This window comes from Toxorhynchites rutilus, chromosome 3 (assembly GCF_029784135.1).
Source record: "Toxorhynchites rutilus septentrionalis strain SRP chromosome 3, ASM2978413v1, whole genome shotgun sequence".
Taxonomy (NCBI): domain Eukaryota; kingdom Metazoa; phylum Arthropoda; class Insecta; order Diptera; family Culicidae; genus Toxorhynchites; species Toxorhynchites rutilus.
Window position 1 is genome coordinate 27,313,242 of NC_073746.1, and position 12,017 is coordinate 27,325,258.

At 36.9% G+C, this 12,017-nt stretch overlaps 1 protein-coding gene across 1 annotated transcript in view; it reads left to right on the top strand.

Moving 5' to 3' along the window:
• The first annotated feature begins 2,268 nt into the window (after window positions 1-2,268).
• The window catches only part of LOC129780613 (uncharacterized), a 30,037-nt gene continuing 20,288 nt past the window's right edge, over window positions 2,269-12,017 (top strand). Inside the window, exon 1 of the mRNA XM_055789073.1 lies at window positions 2,269-2,736. Within this exon, the coding sequence (XP_055645048.1) occupies window positions 2,600-2,736 (137 nt within the window). The 5' untranslated portion in view covers window positions 2,269-2,599. The remainder of the gene's footprint in view (window positions 2,737-12,017) is intronic.

Below are 12,017 nucleotides of genomic sequence, written 5' to 3' on the forward strand. Positions count from 1 at the left end.
GTGTTCGTAATTTGAATCAAGTTTCGACGCACAAATCGAAGAATTCGGAAAGAAAATCTTTGAACACTATTTTCCGGCAAATAAAACGATAGTTCACAAATTAGAGTACAAGGACAATCCAGTTCTGGTGCAACAGTATAAAAGAACATTTGTTAACAAATGTTTGCATGCTCTTTCCTGGCAAAACGCAGGTCGCAAGTACAAACCAACGAGAGTAAAATTGATTTTATTAGCCAGGTTGTGAACTAAAACCAATAACTAAACCCAATAACAAAACCTGTAAAACCTGGTCCTGAAGTAACAGGGCGAACTCGATTATTATATTGCATATAACATATCCAAAAATCAGAAATGTGTTGTTTTTTGTTTTTGAATTATAATATTTCAAAGTTAATCGTTGGTCTAAAACTCATGTTTCCCTTTTTTCCAAAAATGACGTTTTTCAAAAATTCATAACTTTTGAACTACCTAACAGATTTGGATAATCGACATATTAAATTTAGGTCAATGAGCTAGTCTTCTTTGAAAAAAAATATTCAATTTGCAAAAAAAATGCAATCCTTTTCGCATAGGAATATCTAACTTTCAAGCTTTCAAGAAAAAAATAAAAATATATGGCGCCCTTGGTCCCAAAATCATGTAAACTAGAAAAAACGAACACAATCGATAATTACGAAAACCAAATCGAATTTTCTCGCGAGTAAAATATTTTTCCACAAAATACTAGTTTATTCGCTTTAATTTGATATATCGATCATCTGAATCGGTCTAGTAGTTCAAAAGTTATGAATTTTTTAAACAAATTCATTTTGACTGTTCGGAATTTGAGACAAATGTGAATAATATTATTTTTAGTATTTCACCATGAAAATATATTTGTGAATATTTTTTTTTTGAAATCAAATGAAAAAGAAGGCTCTATTGTATCCAAAAATCAAATTAATTTTGCGATAAAGTACCATTTTGAGTAATAAGACACTGTTTAATGGCCACCGAAGCGTTCGGAATTTGAGACAAAACGGTACCATTAGTACCGAGTTATTGCACGGATTATTGTCCGTTAGAACCACTGTAACGCAATTTTCGCTGTATAACTGTTTAGTGGAATTTGAGTAGTTACAACTCACTAAATCCGGCCAAAATATGCAATTAATAAAACAAATTGCTAGTTCATTGTCCCAGAAGTAACGAAAGTTTCGCTTTTCAGTCCACAACTGCAGATTTCTTGCACGTTGGGAAATTTCAGATTCTTCTGCTACATTTTACATTCTTCCACAGGTCAGCCGGTCAGCCGATGCATGAAATCCCTGCCTAGATAGAAAGCTGGTTGTACGTTTTGTCGTCCATAACCACGTAACAATCAAATTTACATATTTACGCACATTTTCCTTAAACGCTTCTTTACCAAATTTCGCTACTCATACCGATCGTGCACAATCTGGGCCATAAAACTTCCTAATCCCTAAACAGCTTAAACACCAATCACTCTACGCGCGATATCTTCGTGACAAAACTAGATGGAAGAAATCTCAGAATGATTCGGGCAATTTGAAAAGAAAGAAATTATTGAGCTTTCATGAAAAAATATCGAAAAATACATAATTCGATTATGTTTTGATGAAATTGAGAACTATTTTTGAAACATCTCACGTCAATTTTGGCAAGCTAACCAAAATTCATTCCACCATCTCTCATTTTGTAATATCCCGAAAAAGTTTGCCAGTCTTTACTACCTTGCAATCTAACCTTAGCTGAATGGAATTTGAAAACACCCACGACACGACCACTGATCCAAACGGAAAAATCACGGCAGATTTTATCAACGGCCACAACTGCCAGCGATAGACCAATTAAATATGACATTGATTAGAAGAGCCTATGCAATTCTCCGTTCGTCTGAGCTGACAAGCTTCCAACGCTTCCAGCTTCCTGTTAAAAGTGCAGCATTCTCGAAAATTCACAAAATTCTGTGTTTCCGACAACAGTGGCCAAATCAGAGGCTGTGTGTTGTTCGTGAACATCGGTAAACATCATTCTGAGCTGGACTGTGTGTGTGTGTGTGTGTGTTTGTGTGCGTTCGCCCCTCGTGAGAACGGTTGTTGATTGTTATGGAATCATCCACCGTGTTCTGGACCGCTGATAGCAGGACGTAATCAGCGACGGTTTATATACACACGGATATTCCGATGCCAGAAAGCCAGCAAAACAACAACAATAATGAGTCGTAGGCAATCTCGTTGTACTACTTGGACGAAGTCCTTTATCAGCTATCGGAGTACACAGTCGGAAGTTAGTTGAATCTCATCTGCTCCAGAGGTAGCATCCTCTCCGGTAGGCAGTTGTTTCAGTTAACATCGAGGAACCCGATTTTTGTGTTTGCTGAAGTTTTTTAACAATATTCAGATACACCAACCTTAGCAATTAACTAACAATAAGTGGCAACGAAAACTAATAAATTTAATAATCATCGAAATGATGTGAAAAAAACTCTCTCTGTGATTGTGATAACCAAGTGAAAATAGGACAAGTGTTTTATGTTTGAGATTTTATAGGTTATTTGTCCGTTTATTGTTCCGTTGCATCTGTTTGGAGGTTGAAGATGTCAACCAACTGCGAAATTACGATAACCGGCCCCCAGGAGGCCAACACCAAGAGCAGCCTGATCGTCGTCTCCAATCGATTGCCGTTCGTGCTGAAACGGGATCCCAAAACAGGCCAGCTGAGCCGTCATGCCAGGTGAGTGATAGAATGTGATAGGGGGAATCATATGGTTGGGCGATTGCTAAGCTCTGTCTTTGGGTCAAGATAGTAAGGAGTAAAGGATGCATAAAACCTACATTAATATAGGTGAAACTGAAATAATTTCTTGACGAAAAACTTTAGTAACTTATGCTTTTTATATATGCCAGGTGTATGAATATGAAACCGGGTTTTTTTCATTCAAAATACACGTTTTTTGATCTCAAACGGTTTGGATTTTCATTCATAGTAATGGCTATTGGAAGTTATATATTTTTATCCAGCGTAATTTATGAATGCATCGTCAAAAATACATTGCATATTTTCATAAGAATTGAAAGGATGCTCAACGAGTGCGTATCCCATCAATGAAAACAAATGATATTCGGAAGGACCTAAGTCTGGTGATAAATCCACAAAAGGTAATTGATCCCAATCGAGGAGCCAAACTGGTCGTTCTTGTTTAGTGTGACAGGGCATTGTCATCAAGAATCGTTGTGTTGCCTATTCTGATATGCTGGTCGTTTTTGAAGCAGAGCACCATTCGATCAATTATTTTCTGTAACTTTTGCTATTAACAGTCCCAATGTTTTTCAAAAGATCGTACCAGATTACACCACGCTGTGTTGAACAACATTATCTTCTTTTCGAAGCTGTATGGTCTCACGGTCGACGTTGCCGGTTGACAGGGTTCAACATATGATATTTCCGCTTGGGATTCCTGAATTACAACCACTTTTCATCCCCGATCACGATCCGATGCAAACAAGACTTTCTTTTGTACCTGCTTCCTTGTCGAGTTTTATTATTGTCTGTCGGTCAAATCATGTGGAACCCGTCCTTCAACATTCAGGATTCAGCGTTTAAATATCGGGAATTGATTGAATGGTCAACATTTGATTGTTTTGCGAGTTGTTGTTAAGTATAGCCATCATCTTCGTCCAACAATGTTTGCTAACACTTCCGGTAGCTTTTCACGTTTCACGTTCCTCATCAAAGTTACCTCTTTTGAACTTCTTGAACCGCTTACAACATTACAATTTACCGATAGCATGCCATTAGCTTCCAACAATATTCAATGCGAATCGAAAGCGGATTTTTTAGTATATAACAAAAAAATCAATGATGTCCGCAGATCGTAGATAGTAGGTAAAGTAGTAGTTGTTAGTAGTTTTCAGTCTCGTTCACGCCGGTCTTCTCGGACCGAGTGTCGGCAATGGGAGCAATAGTAACAAAACTAGAAAATGATTCTTATAAAAATCAACAGAGTTAATCGCAGGTGCCGTTTTTCAATTATAGGGTGTTTTATTATGTTCAAGCACAACTTAAAATGAACGATAAACACAATTCAAGAGCATAAAGTGTGTGTCACATCAAATTGCATCACGGAAAAAACGCTGTAGAAATTCGCCCAGTAGACCGATCCTTTTGAAAAATTTTAGACAGTAAAATAAAAACTATTAAACAACTTTTGGCATTTTCTTTTTATTCATACTTCGAGCCCAAGCCCGTATGCTCGCACCTTCCTCTTTACCCCGTCCATAAGGTTCTGTACAACGTCAGCTTGTAGTTTTTTTTTAACAGAAATCCATTGTCTCTTGAAGTCCGCCTCCGATTTGACAACTTTTGGGTTCTTCCGGAGGGCCTGCTTCATAATCGCCCAATATTTCTCTATTGGGCGAAGCTCCGGCGCGTTGGGCGGGTTCATTTCCTTTGGCACGAAGGTGACCCCGTTGGCTTCGTACCACTCCAACACGTCCTTTGAATAGTGGCACGAAGCGAGATCCGGCCAGAAGATGGTCGGGCCCTCGTGCTGCTTCAATAGTGATAGTAAGCGCTTCTGTAGGCACTCCTTAAGGTAAACCTGCCCGTTTACCGTGCCGGTCATCACGAAAGGGGCGCTCCGCTTTCCGCAAGAGCAGATCGCTTGCCACACCATGTACTTTTTGGCAAACTTGGATAGTTTCTGCTTGCGAATCTCCTCCGGAACGCTGAATTTGTCCTCTGCGGAGAAGAACAATAGGCCCGGCAGCTGACGAAAGTCCGCTTTGACGTAGGTTTCGTCGTCCATTACCAGGCAATGCGGCATCGTCAGCATTTCGGTGTACAGCTTCCGGGCTCGCGTCTTCCCCAACATGTTTTGCCTTTCGTCGCGGTTAGGAGCCTTCTGAACCTTGTATGTACGCAGGCCCTCCCGCTGCTTGGTCCGCTGGACGAATGAACTTGACAAATTCAGCTTATTGGCGACATCCCGGACCGAACTTCTCGGATCACGTCTAAACTGCTTAACTACGCGCTTGTGATCTTTTTCACTGACGGAGCATCCATTTTTGCCGTTCTTCACCTTCCGGTCGATGGTTAGGTTCTCGAAGTATCGTTTTAGTACTCTGCTGACCGTGGATTGGGCGATTCCCAGCATCTTACCGATGTCCCGATGTGACAACTCCGGATTCTCGAAATGAGTGCACAGGATTAATTCACGACGCTCTTTTCGTTCGATGACATTTTTCCAAATTTACGAAAAATTGACAGTGAAGCATGGCTAACGTGATCTATACACTCTTATCTGATTATAAGCGAAAGCTGAAGATATAATTCCTAAAAATTAAATTTCTACAGCGTTTTTTCCGTGATGCAATTTGATGTGACACACCCTTTACTCCTTTTGTTATTTCACTTCTATTTAATATATATCTATTACAGAGCTTGGATACAATGTCAATCCAATCAATCGAATTTTCGATCGAAGACTATCCATCATCTTCGAAAAGAAAAATTTTCAAGATTTTGGCCACTTTTTTCCAGACTTTTACGCAGTTTACGTTGCTGGTTTCATATGTATTCTCAAATATAATATAAATAATATAAAATATAATAATATAATATAAGATAAGGTCCGAAAAGCCTCAATTGGTCTCGCCTGAGGACAGTTCGGTTAATTCATCTCCTTCGGTGCAAACTAGACCTCGTTGAAATTGGTATCAGGCCACAGTGTTCTCTGAGTAGTGCACTGTTTCCAAATTCACATCGATTCACATAACTTCAGATGAAAATAGCGGTATCCATTGTGTCAGTGGGTACGGAAAACATACCACTCACCAACGATTTACCAAATCATTGCCTTCTTATCGAACTTTTCGGTAAAAATTGATGTCTCCGCCTCGTTAACACTTTGGCCACTCTGAACAGTGTAATACTGATCACACGGAAGTGTTTTGTAATCAAGTTTGATATAAATTCATCGTCCATGATTAGGTTCACCGATTTTCCTCAGCGCAATCGATCATATAATTAACGAGCTCTTGGTTCGACGAATGAGGCATGTTCTTGACTCCTGTACGACATATTCATCATATGTGTTTAGACTCAATCTTACCTTGGCACGATGGACGGTACTGAGAGGCGATCCAATCTTTTTCACCCCATTCCGAAATGAGACACATTCTCTTACTAGCATAAGCACGTATGACTTCCGGTTCAAAGTATTGTTCACCGGACCCGGCTCCCGCTCAGATTTCATTTTGTGCTGGAAGCTGCATGCACGGCCGAATCGCACTTCGAACCGCTTTAATCTATATTATATAATGTATATAATATATATTAAACATCCTCCATTTTCGTCAACTGACCGCACTTTGATTTTGCACTTTCCCGGGGAAATACTTTGCGGTCCCCATCGATAATTCTCCACCTTAATACTCCATTTTGCTGCACAACTCCTAAGATTGTTTTGTTAGTCCTCTTCAAGAATTTGCCATGGTTCTTAGCACTAGAAGACTATATGTCTCATAAAAGATGTGTACATATGATTCTTACGGGATCGGAATTTGTTGGATCTCTGGGTTTAGTAGAGTCGATGGCAGATCACAATCTTGCCAACCACTCAGCAAACATTAAATCGTATAACTTGTCATATTCTACGTCGTATATAAAGTGACATCGCATTACAATCATATGTAATGTCCATTGAAGTATACATTTGGTGTATCTAAAATCGTATAAAATGCGAAAAATCTCATTCTTTTAATCAACTGTTTGTAATTGTAATTGTCGTAACTGAATTTAACACATCAAGATTATTGAATCTTATTTCAAGACGGATCTATGGTACAAGGTGCAGTCGTTTGGTCACTAAGTTGGATAAGAGAGCGGTATATGAAAACAATATACATGGATTTAGTACGACTATTGTCATACATATATGTGATTTACTACATGCATAGAAAAAAACCGAATGGCGGAAAATGTTCGTGAGCCATTTGTATATATGAGAACATTTATGTTTTTAGAAACATGAGTTATTCAACTGACTTTTAGTGCTAGGGGGACATAAATATTTGAAAGTTAGTGGTTTTGCTCCGATGGATCTCGAACCTCAGTTGTTTGGATGATAAGCAGCAGCTATCTCGCACGGCCATCTGGAATATAATTCTAAAGCAGTAAGAACTCGTAAATATAATTCGAAAAAGATGCAATCGGATACGTCATTCATGGTTGTCGATTTTCTATTCCTATAATGAGGTTCAGTGCTACGTGTTTTAATAATCAAATACCATGAAGTAAAAAATTTTGAACAATTTAAATTTGCTGTCGGGCCTGCTGATCTGGTAGAGATTAATTTGCCTCCCTAAATCAGCATATCACCACCAGACGTCGATACTGGATATACCTCATCAAGGGTCTTGATATTTTTCAAATTTCTTATACGATGTACTATGTCCTCAATTACGATCTTATATGATTTCCTGTTCAACGATTTTCCACAGCATGTAGTAAAATTTTTCGCAGTACTACATTTATTCTGATTATATGTTCATGCGACTCACGAGCTGCATCAGCCTGATATGCATAAATGATTTCGTTCAGATCGATTTTACCATAGTGTGTATCATAGAACCGATGGTTGATATACCTTACTACGACTTAATCTATAGTGATACATAAAATATAGGTTTTCGCATTTTATAAGATTTTAGATATACACAGTATATACTTTGAGCGATGATTGTGATTCGATCAAATTTTATATGTGACTTGGGATATGTCAATTTTAGCGACTTAATGTTTGCTGGGAATGTCTAAGCTATAGGTGAACCGGTATTTCCCATCCGCTATTTTGTAAATAGTGTTAAACTCGAATAGCAACATGAGGCCGAGCGTTATTATGATAGAATACAGGGCGGACTCGATTATCCGGAGTATTGATTTTTTTTTTCAATCCGGGTAATCGAATCCTCCGGAGAATCGAATCATAAAAAAACAATTTTCCAAGATGACGGCCGCTACAAAATGGGGGATTACATGTTTTCTCAGAATCCCATCAATATGTATATGAAATGAAAGGGATTGACTAGTAGAACACAGTTATTTAAGAAAAAATGCAAATCCAAAATGGCCGTCACCACAAAACGGCGCCATATTTTTTTTTTAAATCCTAATCGATATGGGTATCAAATGAAAGTGCTCGACTAATAAACATAGCAGACCATGAAAAATCCAAGATGGCCGCAGTCCCCAAATAACTAATTACATTTTAAATGGTTTCATTAAGCTTGACCTGTTTGTATGTATGTTTGAATGTTTGTAGGGTTGTCCCATATTAATAGAAAATTGACCCCGTTCCTGTTGACTGATTAATCTGAAATTTGGAAGACATCTTTAATTCTACTGTCATTATAAAACTGCGAGTTCCATGATCTTGAAAGATTTTTGGCCGTCACTTAAAATGGCTGAATGGCTTGACTTGGAGAACACAAAACATAATAAACAACATAAATTCAAAAAGGTCGACGGCACTAAATGGTCGACTATGTATTTTTTGCAATCCCCTCAATATCGGTAATTGAAACTTGACCCCGTTCCTGATAATTGATTAATCTGAAATTTGGAACATATCTTTAATTCTACTGTCATTATGAAACTGCGTATTCGATGATCCTGAAAAATTCAATTTGGTCGCCGCTAAAATAAGGCTGAATGGCTTGACTTGGAGAATACAAAACATAATAAGTAAATAAATTCGAAAAGGTCGCCGCCACAAAATGGTCGCCTATGATTTCTTTGCAATCTCCTCAATATTGTTATCAAATGAAATGATTTGACTAATGGAATACCGTACATCATGCAAATATTCCTAGCAATATCGGTCTCGGTCACCAGCATTTGAGTTCATTTAATCCGACGAGAATGACAAACATTGTTTTCGCGAACTGACGTTGTAAATGAATAATTATTACCAAAACCAAAAACTCTATTTTCAATCGTTTAATCCTCATGAGAGATGAGTCTCTCCAAATATGGAAGCTTTAAATAAATCGTAGCTTACTAAACAATTTTTAATTAAATTGATATTGTTTTCATGTCTCTTTAATTCTCAAATCATATATTCGTTTGTATTTTATTTGGTCAAAGATATTTTGTGAAAATTTGTGATAGTCAAACAAAATGTCTTGTGCCGACACGTTGAAGATGTTGCCGAATACATTTGGTGACACAACTATGTCGAAAACACGGGTGTATAAGGTATAAGGCATTCAAAAGCGGTCGAGAAGAGATGAACGATTTGCCACTCCAAGAACAACCATCCACCTCTTCAATTGATAAAAACTTTGACAAAATAAAAGAAATGGTGCTCGGAAATCGTCATTTAAGTTTGAGAGAGCTAGCCCGTGAATTAAATATCTCTCACGAGACCTTTCATCATATGTTGGTTGATATTTTGGGCATGAGAAAAGTCGCAGCACGATTAGTGCCGAAAGAGCTCAATTTTCTTCAAAAATTTCATTGTAATCAAATGACTGAAAACATGCTTAAACGACCAAATGCTGATCCCACGTACATCCAATGCATAATTACGAGACATGGGTGTAACTTTTTCCTATTTCCGAAAATCAAATTACCGCTTCATGGGACCCGTTTTGACAGCATTGAAGACATAAAAACGAATTCGCTGCGTGAGCTGAAGACGGTTCCTAAATACAGCTATAAAAAGTGTTTCGATGACTGGATTGTTCGTTGGAGAAGTATATTGCTTCAGAAAGGGACTATTTTGAAGGCGATAATAACGATACTAACAGATACCGTCGATGGGGGTGAAAATGGGTCAAAAATGGTAGTTTGCGAACTTTTTGTTGAATAACCATCGTAAATTAGAGTAAAACACAATTCTGGCTACGTAGAAATGTTCTCTGATGATGAACACTCGTAAGTGTTCAAGGAATTGTTGAATAATATTCATTTTTCACTGAATTACGATTAAATGAAAATTGACCCAATCTCACCACTCAAATGGGGTGACAATGGGTCAAAGTAATGAATATTACTTTCTATTAAGAACTGTGTTTAGAAATCAATTTCTTAATAATTTCAAGATAATTTAACTTGAATTGTCTTGAATGTGTATTTGAATTACGAAAATAGAGTACATCCACCTAAAAGTGCGATGGAAATGTTTATATACAGCCATTCCATGTCAAACCGACATGGTTCTCAGATTTTTGGAAAAGTGGTAGTTTTGTTCTTTATCGCAAAACATTACACCCGTATTTTTTATCATTAGGGTGATCATGTCCATTTTATGGCTGCCCAAAAAATCAATGTTTTTCCCATTTTTCCCAAAAATGAATTGTTTTTAAATTCATAACTTTTGAACTACTGTACCGATTTAGATGATCTACATGTCAAATAAAATAGGTGATATATTCCATTTCTTTCGGACCACTCTACATTTTTTTTCAAACTCACAACTTTCGAGCTACTGCAGCAATTCAGATGATCGACATATCAAATTAAAGCCAATTAGCTAGTCTCTTTTCGAAAAATGTCATACTTGCAGAAATTTTTGATTTTGGTCATGTAATTATCGAATGTTTTTTTTAGTTTACATTGTCTCGGGACCAAGAGCGCTAAATTTTTTGTATTTTTTCTTGAAAGCTAAGATATTTCTAGATAACATATCCAAAATTCAGAGATGCGTTATCTTGTGTTACTGAGTTATGATTTTTCAAAATTAACCGCTGATTCGAAAAATCATTTTTCCCTTTTTTTATCCAAAAATGATATTTTTTAAATTCATAACTTTTATACTAGCAGGCCAATTCAGATGATCGATGTACCAATTCGGAGCAACATGAAATATCACATATGCATAAAAATTGGATTCTAGTCGCACAGATGTTGTCCAGCCGCATAGGAACATTGAACGAAAACTGAAATCATGTCAACTTTGCAAAATCACTCGAAAACGAAAAAACTCGAATTCGGATAAGTTATGTAAAAAAAAACCTCATCTTTCAAGAAAAAATATAAAAAATATGTTGACCTTACTTCCGAAACCATGCGAGCAATGAAAAACAATTACAATCAATAATTACGAAAACAAAATCTGTTTTTTTTTCAAATGTAATGTTTTTCAAACAAAATTTGATATATCGATCATCTGAATCGGCCCAGTAGTTATGAATTATTGAAAACTGTCATTTTTGGAAGAAAAAAAAAGGAGAAAAGTTGTTTTTTCGAACCACCATAATATGGAAATGGCCACCCTGATGAAAAAAATAAAAAATACGGGTCTAATATGTTTGCGATGAGGAATAAAACTACCAATTTTCATGAAAATCTGACAATCACTATATCGGTTTGGCATGAATTCAATTTAACTCCCGTGGCCGAGTGGTTAGTGTCATAACTAACATGCCGGGTGTTCGTGTTCGATTCCCGTTCTGATCGGGGGAATTTTTCGTCAAAGAAATTTCCTCCGACTTGCACTGTGATCACGCGTATTCTAGAGCTTGCCACTCAAAATGCATTGCAAGGCGTGTCATTTGGCATAGAAATCTCAACTAAGTACTAATAAAAATGACGCAAGTAATACTACGTTGAGACGGCGAAGTTCCTCTAGGAATGTTAGTGCCATTGAAGAAGAAGAAGATGAATTCAATTTTGTGCTTGACCCATTTTCGTGGGGGTGAAAAATAAGAGATTATTTATAAAATATTGAAATTCGAATGGAAAAAAAATTTTATATTCAAAATCAATAAAGACCCATCTGGCAAGACTTTATAGAATAATTCAATCCAATATTTACAATTTTAGTAGTTCTGTATAATGCTGGGCATTAGATTTTTGGAAGCTGAGGTGTTATTTGATGGCTATACACATCAAAATTTAATGAATTATTAAATAATAACTATTTGTACTACAGTTGAGTATTAGGCATTGGAAGTTGTGGAATTATTTTTTTTTTTTTTATAAATTCGTTTATTTTTACAGGCTCAGTT